Here is a 22,370-nt window from a genome sequence, read left to right as displayed (position 1 = left end):
ACACACCTTTTCCTTCCACTCAACTTTCTGTTAACATGCTTTGATACAGCACTCTGTGAACAGCCAGCTTCTTTGGCAATGAATGTTTGTGGCTTACCCTCCTTGTGAAGGGTGTCAATGATTGTTTTCTGGACAACTGTCAGATCAGCAGTCTTCCCCATGATTGTGTAGCCTAGTGAACCAAACTGAGAGACCATTTTGAAGGCTCAGAAAACCTTTGCAGGTGTTTTGAGTTGATTAGCTGATTGGCATGTCACTATATTCTAATTTGTTGAGATAGTGAATTGGTGGGTTTTTGTTAAATGTGAGTCAAAATCATCACAATTAAAACAACCAAAGACTTAAACTACTTCAGTATGTGTGCGTTGGATTTATTTAATACACGAGTTTCACAATTTGAGTTGAATTACTGAAATAAATTAACTTTTCCACGACATTCTAATTTATTGAGATGCACTTATATATATATATATATATATATATATATATTAATTTAACTATTACACAGCATGACGAAAATGTGCCGACAAGTTTTCATTGACCAAAATAGACTAAAATGCTCAAACATTTAGTCGACTAAAACTTGAATAAACAAAAACAGGATTGACTAAATATGATGATAATTAAAAAGCACATTTGAAACAAGACTAAGACTAAATTAGAAATGGCTGACAAAATTAACACTAATTTCTTTGAAATTCAATTCACTTTAATTCCACATTCTGAAATTCAAAGTTGAAATGTGAGAGGCATTTTCAATTTAGTTCTGAATGGCATACAAACCTGTTGCATACATAACTGGCAAGAGCCAGCCATCTCAGATTGGCTTGGCTGACTACACGCAACTTCCTTATGCCTGGAACAAGGTAGGGAGTATTGATACAATGAGCACTTTTGAGAAAGAACAATTCACTAGATTCGCCGAATTCCATAAACAGCACAGGCTGATTGCTTCACATATTGATCAAAATACGCTGCAATGTGGAGCAGACTTAATGCAATTCTGGCCTCGCAGAACTTCAATAACCCCAGGAACTTGTCAGTCCAGTTATGATGCCTCTGCACTGCAATGTCAATACAACAGCCTAAGAAGCAAAATAAATTCAAGCTGTGTTGATAGAGCATGTACTGTAATACAGTAGTCTTGACCTGAAAATCACAGAATTTGGACTGAAGCCTGTCGCTCGGGATTACACTAAAATTAACCTACATTAGATGTCTTTTATTATGTTCAAAAAACAATTTATACGTTTCTAATTAAATCAGCCTTAGAGCGAAATGATAGATAAAAATAAAATCTCTCAACACAAGTGGGAGAACACTAATATACACACACGTTATCCCCCAGGACCTTGTTAAATTATACACAGTTAAGTAAATCTTGCTTCATTATCAGCTCTGGGTAACGATACATTTCAAAAAATATATGCAATTACTGAGATTAAAGTGCACCAGAATGCACAAAGTCTCCTGCCGATATCCAGTGGCGAGATTATTACTGTTTGTGTGTCGCATTCCCCCAACCCTCCGCCAATAGGTGGGAGGACGACAATGAAGGGAGAGTGGGAGAACTCAGAAAAGATGGCGGGTGAAAAGAATAGGGACAGACTGGGGCATCTGAAGACGTCTTGCAGATCCCATCCGCCCACAGGCCACCTGCACAGTGTGTGAGGCTTGACGCTTTCCTGATGTTGCGTTTGTCTGCTGTCTGTCTGTTTGTCTGTCTTTCCCTGATCTTCATCAGCAAGGTGGTCTTTCATCTTTTGGCAAACACAGAAAGGCAGCATGGGTAAAACCTTCCAAAAAACAGTTGGCGACAAATTGCAGTTGAATTCCACTGGTAGAAACATCTACTTGCACTCTTGAGCCAGACACACAACACAGTTCTGTCTGGCACCCCCTTTTCCGTACGTCTATGGCTGCATGCTTCCTGACGTAATTGAGGTTAAGTGTCTTTGCTTACGGGTACAACAGCTTCACTTGGGATTTCACCCAGAAAACCTCCTATTTATAGAGCCTCCACCAATCTGCTGAAGAATGGAAAAACGCATCAAAGTTCTGCCATATCTGTCGTTTCAGTTATGTAGCTTTCCGGGGCCCTAATTTGCTTCCTTTTTTCCCCTATTTTCCCATCCAATATTGCTAGTTTGTAGCATATGTTCTCAAATCCCTCTCCCCCTAAGCCAATCTTAGAGCCTCGTATAGACCATAGAGTCGAAAATTGCCTTTTTGTACAGAGTGATGCCAATAAAGAATACAGCATAACGAAACAAGGAGGGAAAAGCAGTCTGTAATTGGTTTCAGAGGGGTTGTTTTACATGTAGCTTGGTGGCGTCCAATCATGGCCAGAATTGGATGGGCGGCAGCAGAAGTCCGTCTCCCAAAATGAACGTGAGGCTTAAGACTATTTTCATTTGTTACCTACATGAGGAGAACTCAAACCAAATCATCCAATCAATGGCCTACCGCCTCCTATGCCTGTCTCACTTCATCTCGCTGCATGAAAAACAAGGCAGAACATCATGTATATTTTACATATTTCGGTGTCAAAGCTTATCAGAGCTGCTTACTGTTGACAAAGGTGCGATAAGGGTGTGTGTGTGTGAGAGAGATAGAGAGAGAAAATCCCAGATAAAGAAAAGGATGTTTGGTATAAGAAACCTTGCTGTTGCCTCCAGTTAGGTGCACTTTCCTCTGCTGTAATTAGAAAAGGAGAAAATCTACACTCTGAGCAAGTTAATGCGATATTGATGCCGAAGTGAAGAGATGCATTTTGCAAAAAACTAGAGTTAAGGAGCAGTTTAGGAATGACTTTTTCCCATGATTGTCAGGGTTTCTCTACTCAGCATATTGCGAAACTTACAATAACTGCCATTGAGGTGAATGGGAACGCTTACAGCTAGCTCTCTCCAGGTATTATAAACTTCTATGGTCCTTAGAATGAAAGAGCACAACTTTGACGTTAGCAGACAGCTTTAACTGAGACACAAAACAGCAGACAATAAGACAGATATAAAGAAAATTCAATTACTACTCATACCCAGGGGTCTCTCTGAGGAGACAGAGACAGAAAATCCCAGTTTAAATACTCTATTCCAAATGAAATTAGAAGCTTATCCACCGGCTAATATACTAAGTCACACGACTCTGATGTGAATGGAGGAGAAGCAAGGGAATGAGTGTGGTAGGTAAGGACAGACTGCAAGAAAAGGGTAAAATATATAGGCATAGCATACTTTTTTTTTGTTGGTTATTTTTTTTTTTTTTGACGTGACATGTGGCCAAGTATGGTGACCCATACTCGGAACTAGTGCTCTGCATTTACCCATCCAAAGTGCACACACACCTGGAGCAGTGGGCAGCCATTTATGCTGCGGCGCCTGAGGAGCAGTTGGGGGTTCGGTGCCTTGCTCAAGGGCACCTCAGACGTGGTATTGAAGGTGGGAGAGAGTGCTGTACATTCCCCCCCCCCACCTACAATCCCTGCCGGTACGAGACTCGAACCCCCAACCTTTGAGTTATGAATCTGACTCTCTAACCATTAGGCCACGACTTCCCCTAATAATATTACTTGTTATGGAAAGTATTAATATTACTTGTTATGGAAAGTTAATGCTCTACCCTGGACCAATAAACAATTTTGCTGCTCACAGTTTCCAGTTTTGTTACCTTACCTTTACCTTTGTTTTGTTAACTTAATTTAATAAAGTAAATTGTTAATTGCAAAAAAGCTGAAATTATTATTATTTGTTTTTTTAATTAAACTTATTTCAGTTAGTTGCCAGGACAACATTTAAACATTTAAGTTAAAGTACTAAAATTACTAACTGATCTAAAATAAATAAAATTATTTGAAATATATATTTAAAAAAAAAAATAAAGATGTCAAAAGCACACAACAAAATTACTATAAAGATATATTCTTAAAAATAAAGGGTAAAATATATAGGCATAGCATACTTTTTTTTTTGTTGGTTATTTTTTTTTTTTTTGACGTGACATGTGGCCAAGTATGGTGACCCATACTCGGAACTAGTGCTCTGCATTTACCCATCCAAAGTGCACACACACCTGGAGCAGTGGGCAGCCATTTATGCTGCGGCGCCTGAGGAGCAGTTGGGGGTTCGGTGCCTTGCTCAAGGGCACCTCAGACGTGGTATTGAAGGTGGGAGAGAGTGCTGTACATTCACTCCCCCCACCTACAATCCCTGCCGGTACGAGACTCGAACCCCCAACCTTTGAGTTATGAATCTGACTCTCTAACCATTAGGCCACGACTTCCCCTAATAATATTACTTGTTATGGAAAGTATTAATATTACTTGTTATGGAAAGTTAATGCTCTACCCTGGACCAATAAACAATTTTGCTGCTCACAGTTTCCAGTTTTGTTACCTTACCTTTACCTTTGTTTTGTTAACTTAATTTAATAAAGTAAATTGTTAATTGCAAAAAAGCTGAAATTATTATTATTTGTTTTTTTAATTAAACTTATTTCAGTTAGTTGCCAGGACAACATTTAAACATTTAAGTTAAAGTACTAAAATTACTAACTGATCTAAAATAAATAAAATTATTTGAAATATATATTTAAAAAAAAAAATAAAGATGTCAAAAGCACACAACAAAATTACTATAAAGATATATTCTTAAAAATGAAACAAAACAAAAAAGAAATTCAAAATATTAATAAAAACTTTAATAGTATTTAAATAATAATAAAATGTATGAAGTTCAGAGGGAATGAAACCCTTAGTATGCTGGGTAAACTAATGGTGGTAAATCCCCACTGACTATTTAGTGGACGATTTGATTTGCATTGCTAAATATCAAATTATCATTCTCAAAATTTTAATTAAACCATTTATTGCTACAGTACCTAATTCTGTGCCAACTGGCTACTAACTCCCTTTTATTTACTCACCAAAGGCAATTTTACTCACATTTGGCGAGTGTTTATTTTGGACCTTGTTCACTACCCTTCAGTATTCCCTCTAATAAAATCAGAGCTGTACCACAAACGCCCAAAAATGAGCCTGTGAAGAAAGTACAGCCTGTGTTACGGTTTTACAGAGTATTGTTGGTTTGAACACATTAAATGCATTGTATTTCCGTCTTTCACAACTTCATTTTCATCACTGTAACTCTAAATCAAACATGGCGCCGTTGTCAATTATGTTTGGTCACGAGACATAGATAGAACATACAATGCTTAATGTCTTGTGTCTGAAGGCAACAAATATCTGTTCTGAGAGCTACTTTGGTTGATATTAAAATCTGTTAATATCAACTAAAATGTAGTTTGTTCTTCACTATGGCTTGTCTTCAGAAGACTTCCGTCAGCTGATTCTGTGTGAGCTGAAAACAAGCGTTCACCATTCCCTTTCTTTGTCTCTACCTCTTCCTTTTCTGTTTCTCCCTTCATTCAAGCTTTCAGCTCTGGTTATAGAGTGATAAGTAAGCAGAGAGACAGGCATGAGCTAGCGGATTAGCAACTGTGCCACTGGCAATTACCCAGTATCAGGGGCTAATCTCACCGAGACACCGCTGTCTCTCAGACTGCCAGCTGCCAGCACTGGCACACTGCAGTATATTAGCATCAATACACCGCTGCACGGCAATAAAAGCACAGCGAGAGATCTGTTTGGCACGGCCACTGTAGGAAACTTAAAATGGAGGTCTATTGTTTCTTTTCTTAGATGAAGAGCGTCTGTGTTATAAAAACGGAGAAATAGTGCACCATCGTTAGCATACAGGAAGTAAACGAATGGCGTCTGTGAATAGACGTGAAGAGGGAAACGACACAAATTTGTTAAAAATCCTTTTATGATAAACCTACTGAATTGATATGTGACACTGACAAACAGTGGTGTTTAGCAAATATGACACTAAACCTGGCATGAGAGTCTTCAACATCTGACGTACAATGAGGCACTTATAGTGGAAGTAAATGGGGCCAAATCATACAAGTTTAAAAACTTAATTATATTATAAAATTAAATAGTTTCAATTAAATAGCCACAGGACAAAAACAATATACAAATATATGCTGACTAAACTGTTCCGTGTGAAGTTACACTGACGTTTTTTGAAAGAAAAACCCATTTTATTCTGCAAGGATGTATTGAAATGATCAAAAGCGACAATAAATACATTCATAGTGTAAGATTTATATTTCAAATAAATGTTGTTCTTTTGAACTTTCTATTCATCAGAGAATCCTGAAAAGAATGCATCACAGTTTTCACAAAAAAAAATATTAAGCAGCAAAACTGTTTTCAACATTGATAATAAAATGAAATGTTTCCTGAGCAGCAAATCAGCATATTAAAATGATTTCTGAAGGATCATGTGACACTGAAGAGTGGAGTAATGATGCTGAAAACTGCAATAATATTTCACAATATTACTATACTGTATTTCTGATCAAATAAAAGCAGCCTTGGTGAGAAAAAGAGAGTTTAAAAAAAAAAAATCTTTAACATTTGAACAGTAGTGTTAAGTGCTAAAATTATTTTTATAGAAGCTTTGCATTTCTGCCTCAGCCTTAGTGGTGTTTTTTTTTTTTGTGGTAATCAACATTATTATTCTATTATTACACTAATGCAGATGACTGAGCTTATTTTGTATTGAGCATATATATTTCATATAATTGTATTTAATATTTAATTTCTTTAAATTCCATCGTTTTTTTAACAAAACCACAATGGTGCTTCAAAGAACCCAGAAAGACTTGAGGTTTCCTCTAACAGATACCTAAAACGTAAACACTGATCTAAAGAACCTAGAAATGTAAAAATATTCTTTACAAGAAACACAAAGCTTCTCAAAAACTTATACAGTGAAAAATTTACTTGATAGGTTCTTTGCTGAACATAAGATGCAAAGCACCATCGAAGAACCTTCATTTTCAACACTGCTCTGCAAAATACAACGCTTGTTAAATGCTCACACAATAAAAAAAGTGTGTTTGACAGCCTTGTAAATACTGAATGTGTTAAATGGGAACGGGTGCTACCTTGTTGATTTTGGGGTGTGTGCAGCGACTGTTTCCTGCACTGGGGTGCATCCAGATGCTCTCTGGAGGAGCACACTCCTGTCTCAGTGAACACTTCTTCTCCTGCACGCACCAGCCGCAGTCAAACCGAGGATCTGCTTTCAAACACATCCCACAGCTGTCCCGCATGGCGTAACACTTGTACAGGTACGCTGCCGAGAGAAAGAGAGATAAAGACAGGGATAAATAAGCACACAGAGCAGAGGACAAAACCTGCGACCACACATCAGATTAATTTTATATTAATGTGCTAAGTTGCTTGGCAACCATAAACCATCTACAGTTGAGCTAATGAACTTACCGACTGAAGAAGTGTTTATTGTCATTATTAGACTGAATAAATGTGATTATTTTTAAACATCAGTGTCTTTTTCATATTGCTGTTGCCACTGTTTTAACCGTGAGTTACAGTGATTCACCTGCATCTCACAATAAGCCAACATACATCCTTTACTGTGGTAAAATCAAGCAGAACCTTAGTGGCTTATTCATTTAATGAACAGAAAAAGCAGCACCAAGGTAAAGAGATGGTATCAGATGGTATCTTATGTAATACAAATGTTTTCATTAAAAAAATAATATATAATATTAACATGGCAATTTGAGCAAATAAAAAAGCAACTAAAACCAGTCTATGCTGCTTGGCTGGTCTTAAATGGTTTAATCTGGATGTAGCTGGTATAAGCCGGTTGTCCAGATGGTGTCCAAGCCTGACTAGCTAAAGAAGTGGTCAAAACCCCTCTAAAGCCAGCCTACTAAACCAGCTATAACCAGGCTAGAAGACCAGCTAACCAGCTTAGGTTAGTTTAAGAGGTTTTTTAAGTAGTGAAATGCATAAAAATTAGCATAACAATTAGAGAACCATGTAAACACTGTATAGTATGGTATTTATATGGTATTCCAAGGTATATCAAAGACTCCTATGGTTCACATCCAAATAGTACCATGGTACCTTTTTATTTGAAGCTGAATGCATGTACTTGAAGTTAAACAAATGAGTTCATCCACACAACCATCACCTATTACTGCTAATAATCCAAACTGCAAAACTAAAAATGAGAGCACAGACACATTATTCTAAATTTTTTATCTAAATGTTTAACTAGTTCCCTTTAACTGTGAACTGACAGAAAGTGTGATTAAAAATTGGATGATGTATGAAACAAAGGTATCACCTCAGCTACAGCTAACAATTAGCGAATTACAGATGTTAAATTCCCATTGTAAAGAGAAAGATGGCAGATTTTTCGTGGGCCTCTGGAGCTTCAGGGGACTGGGTGAATGTTCTGTTGGCTGGGCGTCTTAGACTGCCACCGGACTTCAAAAGAGACAGTGTATCCATCCGTCTCAGCCTCATGCTAATCAGATTAGCCATGGCTAAGCTTAAAAGTAGCGCTGCGCTAATTAAACTGAACCAAATGAATGATTTAATTACATTAACATTTCCACTTTACAGCAGGGCAAAGCTGGGTTTTTTTTCTCTTGCAGTTAGATACATTTATTGTGCTATAAAGACGATGCTGAGAGAGAGAGAGAGAGAGAGAGAGAGAGAGAGAGAGAGAGAAAAAAACACGGGCCAAATATATCTCAAAATCCTGAAAACAAGACAGTTTGCATAGTTTGAAAGTTACAAAAGATATTAAGTCTAGTTTTCAAAAAATATATTTTGAATTAATTTTTAACCATATTTTGTTTTTGTTCTATGCATTTTTGAAGAACAAAACTAAGAAAAAATGTTTTTGCAGTGCAGACATCCTTTTAAGACACCAATAATAACTTATTTTTATTATTATATACCATTCAAAAGTTTGGGGTCAATAAATTATTTTTTATAAAAAAAAAGAAAAAGAAAAAATAAAGTAGGATATACCAACGAAAGCTGCATTTATTTGATAAAAATACAGCAAAAACAAAGTATTGTGAAATACATATTTTTATTTATTTATTATATTTCATTAAAATGTTATTCCTATGATGGCAAAGCTCAATTTTCCAGTCATTATTCCAGTCTTCAGTGTCACATGATCTTTCACAAATCCTTCTAACATGGTGATTTGGTACTCAAGAAAAAATAAAATCTTCATCAATATTATACATTTGATACATTATTCTGATATATTATGATACATTTTTCAGGATTCTTTGATAAATATAAAATTCAAAAGAACAACATTTTTAGAAACAGGAGTCTTTTGGAACATTATAAATGTCTTAACTGTCAATTTTGATCAAACTTTTGAACGGTAGTGTAAAGAAATATTATCATAAACTGAAAGGACATTTATTAATTAATTTACTTCTTTCAGTCACTCCATCCAAAGTGAAGCATACATCTGTGCTACCTTCAGAAACGGTCTAGATAATGGCATCTTAGCAGACTGGACGATACACAGACATTGGATCTGAAAGGAAGCCTTTCTTATATTTCACAGACAGCAAAGAGATGAGAAAAAGAAGAATGGAAAAGCGTGATATCAGTCAAGGTGCTGAGATCTTGATTTGGCCCAGGTGTGGGGATCAATTAGATGGTCCTCTGGAGTCACCGTTCACTCACCACTCACTCTGAATAGCTCCTTACCAGCCTGACACTTGAAATATTAGCAACAAATAGACCTGGACTCGACCCAAAATGACCAAAGTGGCCATCAAGCCATCAAGATGGGGATGTGAACCCAAAACCACACTTTCTCTGCTGCAACCCTTTTCATTCTTTCCGAATGAGGGTTTCACATGGTTTTTTTATTGTTTAGCAGCAGCGAGCTGCAATCACAGCTCAGGAAGGACCAGATAAGCTGTATGGAGAGCAGTGAGGCCTGACATGCAGCCAGGCATAAAACGGACCTAATTTGTCTTCACAGACATACTGGAGAGAGGTGTGGGTACACAAAAGGACTGACTATAGAGGAACGGATGAGAGCTTTACCTTGGATATTGTAGGGGTTGTCAATGACGAAATCTCCGTTCCACACAACCGAGAGGTCCACCGGCAAGTCGCTGATGTCATTTCCTTCATAGTCATACTGGAGAGAGAGAAAAAGGAAGATATGATTCAATGCTGTTATTTACACTTGATGTTTTCTCATTCTTTTGTGTAGTGTGAGCCTCCATCAAGCGCAAATACGGTCATAAAATCAAGCAAAAAGCCACAAAAGGTTATGTTTTACCTCAGGTAATAGGTGTTCTTAAACTATTTTCAATAAAAACCATTTATAAACATTTTAAAACCTGCAAAAAGACTGTAGATTGTAGTGCTCATGTAGGAAATATGGATTTTAATATGTTTCACAGCGTTTCCAATCCGATTCCTCATGCTTATCACCATCACTTCCTGTCTCTGCAGTCTGTCTATCCACCATAAAAGACAAAAAGGCACAAAATAAAACTAGTAAATGACACACTGAACAACTGCAGCTCGCAAAATTTTCTGATCTGATTACCCCCACTTCTTGTCATCACTTCCTGTCCTTGCACTACAGTTTATCCATTAAAAAGACAAAAAAGGCTCAAAATGAGTGTGAAAAATGAGTTTGAATTAGACTCTCGACATTACTCAATACCATTATCCTCTCTCTATTGTGTTTCCACCCACTAAAAAAAGACAAAATGCCCCCCCCCCTCAAAAAAGGGGGTTTATGTAGGAAATATGTTGTTTCTGAACCAATTATTTATATTTTTAGCCATAATATCATGCTGTCTGTCTACTAAAAAGACAAAAATGTCTTAAAAAAATTAAAAACCTTGCAGATTCAAACTCTTAATATTACCCACACTTCTCACCATCTTTTACTGTGCTTTCTTAACATTTAGAAGAAAAAAAATCTGCTAAAAAGACAAAATGGCCCACAATAAAACAAAAAAGTGACACATCGAGCTATGGTGCTTATGTGGTAAACACGGATTGGAATCAGATTTTATTTTTTTTTTCTTAAACCAATTGTTTCTATTACTAGGCATACCTTCATGGTCTTTCTTTACTAAAGACAAAAAATTAATAAATAAAAATAATTACATTAAAAAAAAACATTTCTGGACACATTTAGCTTGTAGTGTTCATGCCATAAATATGAGTTTGGCTCACAATATTTCTCGATCCCATTACCCACACTTCTCGCCATTTAATTTCCTGTTCTCCCTCAACTAAAAAGCCAAAAATACTCAACATAAAGCAATTGATGGACACATTCAGCTGTAATGTTCATGTAGGAATCTGGAGTTTGAATCTGGCTCACAACATTTTTCGAATCTCACGCATCTCACCATCTCTTCCTATCCTCTTTCCTGTGCACTGATCCTGACATGCAACTGGGGGCCACTGGGATGAAGATTGTTCAGAAAAATTCATGCAAACCGTGTTCTTGTGCACAGCTTGAGCTCAGCCCGTCTGAAATGGCAGCGAATTAATGAAACATACTGACTTATCTCGCTCCATGTAAATCTTGCCATTTAAGCGTGTATCCTTGAGAGAGAAAAAGAGAGTGAGACGGATAAAATGGAGAGAGAGCAGCAGAGTGAGGCAGACAGCGAAGGAGAGACAAGTCAGGATTCTCATCACGCAATTGTGAGACTGTCAGATCAATATGGGGGAGGTGAAAACATTCCACCCTGACAGCAGCCTCCTCTCTACAGCCCCTCTCATTCACACACACTCCTGATAAACAGCAGCAGATATTCAGCACACTTACAGACGAGGTTCTAGTATCAGAAACTGTCTAATAGCAGAGCTACTGACTCAGAACCAGCAAGCAGAGAGAAATGTGATTTGTCTGAGCAGGCCAGGCCGTCTCTGGATGAGCGGTGGGGTCGGGGAGCACACAGGAAAGAGGAAGCGAGACGGAAATGGGGAGGAAAATAGATCGAGGGTGTTTGGGAAAGCTCAAAAATCTAAATTACAGAGCGGAAGCCATTAATTTATACACGAAATAAGTGGCGCAGTTTAGGCGTGATGCACGTTGCCTGGATGTAAGTGAAATTGGCATTTCCGATTTGCTTTCTGACACATCTCAATTGGCTTCAACTGTCTCCAACATACACACACATGCGCGCGCGCGCGCACACACACACACACACACACACACACAAAATAGTTGACCACTCTCAAGCCAGTTTTGTGTGTATTTGAAATGTGTAAAAATCCCAATGCAACCTTTAATGTAACATTTGAACAGTTTTCGTGTCGGAACTTTTGCAAACTTTTCGATTAATGTATTAAAGAAAAGGTTCATTTAAAAATCACCCTCATGTTATTTCAGTGAAATAAAGGTGGAGAAATTATGTATTGCTTTTTCCATGCAATTAATGAGGAGTGGATCTTCAAAGCTTCATAAAAGACTCATTATGCTTACTTTCTATTTTATATTTTTTTTTGTCAGTAATTTGTGTTTTTTATTCATTTATCAACACTCAGTGTTATTTTAGTATTATTTATATACTATTACAATATTTATTATTTGGAATTGTATTTTATTAGTTTTAATTTTAATTTTAGTTTTAGTAATTTTGTTAAGTGCTTTTGTGATTTTAATTCATTCTTTAAATATTTTTAATTAGCTTTTTTATTTCAGTTTTAGTACTTATACTAATATTATATACTTGCACTAATATTTATATTTTAGCTTTATTTCAATTACCAAAAAAAAATATTTTTAATCATTTTAAATTTTAGTTAATAACCAGCTTTCAGAACAGGAAAAAGACAGCAGACGCTGCTTTTGCTCTTGCTTCACCTGTCTCAAAACAGGATCCTATTAATTATTCCACCGGACTACACTTGGAATCTCTTGTTTCTCTCACTGAAATCTCCCTCACATCTCTTTCTCGTCTGGGGAACCTTATTCTCTAATGTTCTATTCACTTCTAAATTAACATCTTTTACCATGGGACTGTTTCCAATGAGAGAAAATGCACAATACCATATTTATTTGTTACCTTTCGAAATTACGAAAAGCATTCTGAACTAGAGGTCTACACAGAGGACCCGAGACCCGAGGACCTGGGATCCGTATGGATTCGGGGCTATATTTTAAATGGTCAGCCGGGTCCGGGTCGGGTCCCAATCTACTACTTCGGGTCCCGGGTCTGTTTAACATTGTGTGTAATACCCGAGTCGATCGGACTCGAAGAACACCCGGCCGTTATCAGAGTTAGTCAGCACTGTGCATGTGTTGTTTTGTAACTTTCAACTTTAAATTAGGATGAGAAAAGTGAGAGTCGGTAATTTGAAATAAGGTGGAAAAAAAAAAAACATGAGCGACGTCATCAGAAGCAGGGTGGGCGGAGTTAATGCACACGCACAGTGATAATGGATACCGTCATGAGTGATGCGAATTATTGATTATTTTTTAAATAATGTTATGAATGAACCGTCTTGTTGTTATATCTAAAATTTTTGCTCAGAGAGCACAGAGATGATAGCAAATAAGTAAAGCTAATGTCAGCAGCCATAGCACTGGACGAGCAATCGTTATTATAATCCAAATGGGAAAACAGTCTAAATTATTATGCAAGTTGACTCAAGATACAAAAAATGCAAAACTGCAAAGTTGCATTTGTCATCCATCACCGTGACAGCAAGTGGACTCTTGAAACTGGAATAATGAATGGATTACGCATCTCAATTGGCAAGAGAGGAATAACAAGGATTGGAACTTTCTTGGCAAGGAGGATTGTGTGCATCACAGTCAGGTACAAGGGAGAAGGCTTCTTACATTAGACAAGACAAAAAGTTTATTAATTTTCGCAACTTGTTTATCGACTTGTTAATAGCAATTTGCTGTGGAATATGTGCCGATCGGGTCCAGTCGGGTCGGTGTCTTCCCGGCCGGGTTCGGGTCCATCTTTGAAATAATTGACGGTCCGTGTCGGTTCCGGGTAGTACATTTTTGACATTTCTCGGTTCTGCACGGATTTCTTGGTAAACGGGTGCAGTGACGTTGGTTTTCAAAAAACACAATGGACCAACACCAGCAGATGACACTGCACCCCAAATCATCACTGACTGTGGAAACTTAACACTGGACTTCAAGCAACTTGGGCTATGAGCTTCTCCACACTTACTCCAGACGCTAGGACCTTGGTTTCCAAATGAAATACAAAACTTGCTCTCATCTGAAAAGAGGACTTTGGACCACTGGGCAACAGTCCAGTTCTTCTTCTCCTTAGCCCAGGTAAGACGCCTCTGACGTTGTCTGTGGTTCAGGAGTGGCTTAACAAGGGGAATACGACAACTATAGCCAAATTTCTTGACACGTCTGTGTGTGGTGGCTCTTGATGCCTTGACCCCAGCCTCGGTCCATTCCTTGTGAAGTTCACTCAAATTCTTGAATCGATTTTGCTTGACAATCCTCATAAGGTTGTGGTTCTCTCGTTGGTTCAACAATTTGAGTTGAATTACTGAAATAAATGAACTTTTCCACGACATTCTAATTTATTGAGATGCACCTGTATGTGCCGATAGGGTCCAGTCGGGTCTGTGTCTTCCCGGCCTGGTTCTGGTCCATCTTTCAAATAATTGACGGTCCGCGTCGGTTCCGGGTAGTACATTTTTGACATTTCTCGGTTCTGCACAGGCCCGGGTCCAACTTTCAAAATAATAGACGGGTCCGAGTCAAATTTTTGGACCCGTGTAGACCTCTATTCTGAACTACCAATCAATAAAATTTGGCAAACAATGAAAAAAATAGGGTTAGTGCAGCACAAAAAGCATAAAAAAATATGGTGAGCACAGGACCGGCTTTGTTCACAAGCCACATAAATCAGATTTTTTTCTCAAATCTGATCTATATGACTTTACCTGTCTGTCATGTTCCAAGTGATGAAATCAGGTCCACTTGTTCTGACAGTGCAGTCAATATCCGGAATATCCACATCGGTTGCCGCAGCACTGATTTAAGTGTCAGTGTGACGGCGAGAGACTTACTTCTACTATAACTGAGTAGTTGTCACAGTGGAAAGCGAGGACGGAAAACTGAAAATTGCCTTTGCTCATGTCCATCATGACATCTCGCCATGATGAACTTATGAAGCACATCAGACAAAAGCATCAGAGGGATTACAGCACTATTGACACATTCATGCTTACACTGCGACTGAAACATCTCATATGTTCACTCATTCACCATTTAATAGATGAGTGCCACATCTGAACTAATGTTCAAACATTTGGGGACGATAAGATTTTTTAAATGTTTAAAAAAACATGAAACATTAACAAAACACGCTCACCAATGCTGCATTTATTTGATCAAAAATTATCACAATTGAAAATAACCGTTTTCTATTTTAATATTTTGAAAAATATAATTTATTCCTGTGATTCAAAGCTGAATTTTCAGCAGCCATTATTCATCTTCAATGTCACATAATCCTTCAGAAATCATTCTAATATGCTGATTTGGTGTGGAAGAAACATTTTATTATTATTACCAATGTTGAACACAGTTGTGCTGCTTATTATTTTTGTGGAAAGTGTGACACAGTTCAAAGGACAGAAATGCTTTGTTATATATATATATACCGGTATATGTATATATATATGAATTATGGAATTATGGCATAAGTCACATCATAAAAAATACTAGAAATCCAATCTCACAATTAAAACTGAATTGTAGAGCCAAAAAAAACAGATTTTAATTAAATTACAAACCATATACGAATGTCACTGTAATCAGACTTATGATTGTTTGGTTCAGAAAAAAAAGAATATATAAATAAATAAAAATGTATCACTTGAATTTGGGAATTACGTTAATCAGATTTCAAACCACATATAAATGCGAACAGCTTTTTAGTTTTTAAAATCAGAAAAATCATAATTGGATATGCATAAAAGATGTTTGCTGCCTGTCTGAACAAAAGCAATGAGTCAATTGATGCTTCTTTGAAAGACGCAAGGTCAAGGGTAAACTGCTGAACACCCAAGTCACAAGGCCTTTCTTTTGACAAGCACTGACAGCTTCTCTCAACGCTTGGATTTGATCAAACACATCCTCCACGCAGACCGCAGATGACCTCCACACTTACAAACACACATTCTTCCCTAAGCAGACATGTGAACCCTCACACTTCTCCTGCCTACGATTCCTCACCAGCGTCCCAGCTCCATTAAACTTTAAAGAGCTCCAGCAGTCCTCCCACACATATACGTCGCATCTTAACAACAGCCATCGTTGTTCTCCCAGGGCCGTCCAAAAACATAGATATGATTTATTCATATCATCATTAACATGCCTTTGACATTACACTACACGCTCACCTCAGTCAGACAATCGGCATATTCGATGCTAATCGCGGCAGTTAGAACATTTGGTGACCACAGAATGGCTGGAAGCAACTAAAGAGTGCATTGTTCTTTACAAAAAGGTCACATGCAGCATTTATCGAAAAGGTGGTTGAAAACAGCGGGCTCTGTTTCATGAGAGAAGCCAGCGTGAGAGGAGCTCGGGGAGAGCTGTGCTTCTACTTCAGACTGGATGAATAATAACGCTCATTATTCAGCCCGTGGTCATCGTGGAGACATGGCGGAGAGTAATTAATTGCTTGTGCAAGTGTGAGTTCCCATGAGGCTGATGGAGGCCTCCAACACAAGGTGAGGAGAAACACGCACATGACCCAATTAAGAATAACTATGATCCGGCAACCTTTTCCATACGCGCCGAACCCCGAGCTTTAAAAAAGCCCCTCAGGTGCTGAGCTGACATGACAGGTATTGATTAATGTCAATGTCTGCTAGACTGTGGCTTTCTCTATATATTCATCTGTTTGTGATCTCAACACCCACACCATGCCACAGTTATGACGTCTTTAAAAAGATAAATAAAAATAAAATAATAATTACATATATAACTCAATATATGTAATTATCTATCTACATTCCCACTTTATATATATATATATATATATATATATATATATATATACACACACACACACACAAACAGTGGGTAAATAAGTATGCATTATATTTAAATGATTATTTATTATAAATGTATTACAATATTCATATTTAAATAAAATATTTATAATAAACTAAATGTTTACAGAAATAAAATTAAGATTATAGACTATAAAAGCTATTTATTTATCTATCTATTTATTTATTTTCATGACAATTTCTAACCTGACAAAAATGTCTAATTACCATTATGAACCTGTACATTTTATGATTGATTGAAATTCTTATTAAATTCTCATTATTCTCAATGGCTATTACTTTTCTGATTACATTTAGATATAAGAAGACAAAACATTTTATTAGCATTAATTAATAATAATTAGATAGATACGTACGTACATACATATTTTTTAATTAGGGTGAGCATTGCAGAGACAAATGTGCTAATCACAAAAATAAATGTCACAACAATTTTAAAACATTCCTAAAAGTTGGTTTCAAGTAAAAAGAAAAAAAGGGATAAAAGCTCTTTTCCTATTCAGTCTTTTTTACAGACCGAGTATCATCAAATGTGACAGAACATTTTGTCAATCACTTTGTTGCTATTTCTGCAGCATCTTCTTAAGGTATTTTGCCACTTATGACATCTTTGTAATCTGCAGTGGGAAAAAAAGGGGGAAAAAACAACTTTACTTCTACACAGTAAAGCTGCTTTGCAGAACACAGATTGGAACTTCACACTGACCTTAAAACAGAACAAGAAAGAAACATGCAACTAACTTCTGAATATGACAAAAGACAAGCAGAGCTCCACTCATTATGCATTCAGTTATAATAAGCCTATGAAAGGTGTAAGCAGTTGCACATGTACAATAGTCTGAGAATGGTATAGGTCCTCTTTCTTTCTCTCTGTTCATCTGCATGCCCAAAATGCATAATTACCCTCACAGGGGAAAATGAATGGAGGCCAGAAATAGAGAGACACACTGGGCATCTCCCCAGCCTGCACCCGTCCTCTGCTGGCAAGCCCATTGATCAGGGGGATGGAGGGAAGAAGGGAGAGTATGGATACGTGCGGGTGAGGCAAGAGATTTCGTGTCTATGGGGCTGGAAAGTGCCGATGTTAACAAAACAGAGCAGCTGCTGGAATGTGAGGAGGGAGGGAAGAAAAAACGCCGCCTTTTGTGTGGGTCAGTCTTATATAATTAGTCATTTTGATAGCATACCTGTGTGCCTGGGTAAAAATAACACATCAGCACATCGGGAGGGGGTTTAAACACACAGACACACACACACGCACACATGCATGCACACATTTAGAAACGTAACACAAACACATTCAGCATCCAAAATTTATTATTTTGATCCTACAGAACGAAGTTCAATGCCTATGTTAACTGTCAATAAGCATCTTATGAAATATTTACTGATGTGTTTTAAAGGGGTCATATGATGCGATTTCAATTTTTCCTTTCTCTTTGGAGTGTTACAAGCTCTTGGTGCATAAAGAAGATCTGTAAAGTTGCAAACCCTAAAGTCTCAAAAACAAAGAGATATTCTTTATAAAAGTTAAGAGTCAGCCACACCTACCTAAAACGGCTCGTTCTAACACGCCCCCACATATCTACGTCACGATGTGGGAAGATTTGCATAACGCCGCCCAAATGTTCACGCAAAGAAAGAAGGCGTAACTTTTAGTCTCACTGTAGTTTTGTTGACGCTGCAGCCATGTCCTGAAGACGCTGTGTGCTTCGTTGTGAAAGCGAAACTACTTTGTTTGGTCTTCCAAAAGAGGACGATATCCATTTCGTCATGCCTAGAGCTGATCTGTGCTGGTCGCTGAGGGAATACATCAACTTTCACTGTGGACGAAGCGGAGTCCAGCCCGAAAAACTCAGCTCACTCTATACCGGCCTCAGCGCACGCTAAGCTGGGGCTTCCCCTCACGTTAGGCCGCTGTGTTTTTCGTTGCCACTGATGATTCAAACGCAAGTTTTGGGCAGTAGAGTAGCACTTGTTGTTTGTCATTTCTCCGATCACAAATGCAGACAGAGTTTTATGTTTACGCGCCGCGATGCAATGCAACGTAACGCGTAAAAAGACAGTATAAGTCATTATAATCAATAATTATGTCCCCACTGGATGCAACAAATGCCTCGTTTGTAATGGGTTTTAATGTTTTTGTCTCGTCGCTCCGGCCGGACACGGCATCAACAGTATGTGAGGGGCGTAACATTTCCGTCTCACGCTTGAGGCATTCGGCCAATCACAATGTACTGGATAGCTGGCCAATCACAGCACACCTCGCTGTGATGAGCTTTATAAAAATCTACGCGTTTCAGAAAGGCGGGGCATAGAGGAGAAACAATAATGTACAGTATGTGGAAAATAATGTGTTTTTTGAACTTTAAACCGCATAAACATTCCATTACACCAAATAATGTTCTTTTTAGCAGCATCATATGACCCCTTTAAGCTAAAAAAAAAAAAGGCAGATACATAAATACATTTTTTAAATAAAAATATATAAAATTTAAATATAAATAAATATAAAAATAAACATAATAAAAATAAATGTTTGTATAATATAATTGAAAGTAAAAAAGTAACTTATTTTTTATTTGCATTATATAATAGCAATATAATAATAATAATAACAACAACACATACATACACACACATGCATATATATATAGTGCTCTTCAAGTCCTTCATATGTTATAAATTGCATAATGCATACATTACATAATTAATTACATTTTAGTTACATATTACATGCGGACCTAAGTCATGTTAATGCATTTTAAATTATATATAAGAAATAAATGTTTTAATTAAAAATAAAATTTAAATAAAGTAGAAAAATACATGAAGGAATTTAGACCTTAGGAGCATTAAAAAAATAAAAATAATAATAATATTCGATATGCAGGAAAAAAAAAAAAAAAAAATGGATTATATTGTTATTAATTAATACAAATAAAAAATACTTTACTTTTTGACTTTCAATTATATTATATATATATATATGGGCCATTCTACAAAATTGGTCAAAAGTCAGAGTTGGAAACGTCTTGAAAGAAATGTCTTTTTCCCCAAAAATGTGTATGTTATGCCAATTGTATAATATCCAAGGTACACATTTCTAGTAACTGCGCAGGTAATTCTCATATTTTATTTTCAGAAGTTTTGGAATATTTGTCCTCTTCCCAAATTTTTGCTATTTTATAAAAAATATTTCAGAAGTAAATCAATAACAACTACATTTTTAACAATATTTCAAATGTAATTTATGAGATTTGTTGTATTTTGAATCAAATTGTTCTTTGTAAAAGGCAAAAAGTTAATTATACTGATTTCAAAGTTAAGGATTCATTAGTTAAAATGTACATTGAACCAAAAACTCTCATAACATCTTAGTTGATAAGTCAGTATACTTTACTTTTGACAAAACATCCCATGTTTGGGTAGTGACTACACATTTTCGGTAGTGACCGTAATGCTTTGGAAGCGACCACATCACATTACTGAATTTTAACTTGCATACTAAAACACTACTAAAACATACTACAGTAAAATACAAAATATTTGCATATCTGTAAAAAAAATTGTTTATTTCCCCCAAATATGAGGATTGTGTGTTCCCTTTTGTCACTACCAAAAAAAATAATGACATGTTTTGGTTGTGACCCTTTTAGATACTTTTAGATATAATTTTAGATGCATCTCAAAGATGCTAATCAGCACATGGGTGCTAGCACTGTTTTGAACAGTTGTACACACATAAATGATATGGAATAACTCCCAAAAAAGTGTGCTTAATTGCAGAAAAAAGGTGTTTGATAGTGACGTTCCTTAGAGTTACACACAGATTTTTCACTCATCTACCTCAAAATGATAGGGCCTATCTTCTCACCCTGTATCTATGAGAGAGAGTGACACATAAATATTCCCTGATCATAAATGTAGGGGTGTAGTTCATTTCAGTCTCAGCCAATGGACCAAAACTGTTTCGGTAGTGGAAAATGTGGGACACATTTTTTAAATAAAGTTTCATAATTTACAAAGAAAATATAAAATAAATATATTTTTTTAACTTCACTTTTTAAAAGAATCAAAAATATATTTTTTTAGAGTCAACAATGGGAAAAAAATACATTTTTTGAATATGTTGAAATTTAGGGGTTAGGGTTCGGGACAGCCACCTCCCAATTGAAAGTACCCAATAAATGATGATTTTATATATATTAACCCTCTAAGCGCCAAAGTCGCAAAATTGGACAAGACGTCATACTTAATAAAATAGACTGTAGTTCCTAATATGGTATAAGTACTTCGTGACATGTAGTACTTCGATTCTAGACCAAAATTGCGTCACGTTCCTATTCAAAGTGTTTGAGGAAAGAGCAGAGCAAGTGAGCTATCATGTCATTGATGCGGAAGCAGTTAAGTTCATAGCGTGCGGGTAAGCTGTGAGATTTGTGAGAGAAAAATCACCAAATGGCTAATAAAAAGTTGTACCATGAGGATGTGTTGCAAATGTTATTCACCGATTCTGACTCTGAAGGGGAATATTTGCCTTTTGGAAATGACGATCGGTCGTCTAATAATCGCGCTTCTCCCGGTACATCTTTGTAGCGCAATGGTGCCGCCGTAAAAGGCGAGAGTGTTCACGAAGCACAAATAAGTGATCATTTCGATCCTTTGCCCAACGGGGATGGGGGTGGCAGGGCAATATCTATTATTTCCTGAATATTACTGATGAACTGATCAAAAAGTAGGCTACTGTTCACATGCGTTTTACTACTATATAGTATAGTAATATAGCAGCAGTGGCGAACTCCGGTCCTGGAGAGCCGCAGCCCTGCAGAGTTCAGCTCCAACCCTAATTAAAACTCACCTGCCTGTAGCTTTCTAGTAACCCTTCAGACCTTGATTAGCTTGTTCAGGTGTGTTTGATTAGGGTTGAAGCAAAAAGTCAACAATGGGAAAAAAATACATTTTTTGAATATGTTGAAATTTAGGGGTTAGGGTTCGGGACAGCCACCTCCCAATTGAAAGTACCCAATAAATGATGATTTTATATATATTAACCCTCTAAGCGCCAAAGTCGCAAAATTGGACAAGACGTCATACTTAATAAAATAGACTGTAGTTCCTAATATGGTGTAAGTACTTCGTGACATGTAGTACTTCGATTCTAGACCAAAATTGCGTCACGTTCCTATTCAAAGTGTTTGAGGAAAGAGCAGAGCAAGTGAGCTATCATGTCATTGATGCGGAAGCAGTTAAGTTCATAGCGTGCGGGTAAGCTGTGAGATTTGTGAGAGAAAAATCACCAAATGGCTAATAAAAAGTTGTACCATGAGGATGTGTTGCAAATGTTATTCACCGATTCTGACTCTGAAGGGGAATATTTGCC

General features: G+C 36.9%; 1 protein-coding gene across 1 annotated transcript in view; it reads right to left on the bottom strand.

The window, feature by feature from the left end:
* The window catches only part of LOC107599375 (plexin-A1-like), a 247,168-nt gene that overhangs the window by 52,350 nt on the left and 172,448 nt on the right, over positions 1 to 22,370 (bottom strand). The window contains exons 10-11 of the mRNA XM_016290954.1: positions 9,980 to 10,076; positions 7,018 to 7,208 (exon numbers count right to left, since the gene is read on the bottom strand). Coding sequence (XP_016146440.1) covers positions 7,018 to 7,208; positions 9,980 to 10,076 — 288 coding nt within the window. The remainder of the gene's footprint in view (positions 1 to 7,017; positions 7,209 to 9,979; positions 10,077 to 22,370) is intronic.

Source organism: Sinocyclocheilus grahami, unplaced genomic scaffold (assembly GCF_001515645.1).
Source record: "Sinocyclocheilus grahami isolate Dianchi unplaced genomic scaffold, SAMN03320097.WGS_v1.1 scaffold13.1, whole genome shotgun sequence".
Classification (NCBI taxonomy): domain Eukaryota; kingdom Metazoa; phylum Chordata; class Actinopteri; order Cypriniformes; family Cyprinidae; genus Sinocyclocheilus; species Sinocyclocheilus grahami.
Note: the sequence above shows the minus strand (reverse complement) of the source record. Positions and strands in the feature narration are given on the sequence as shown.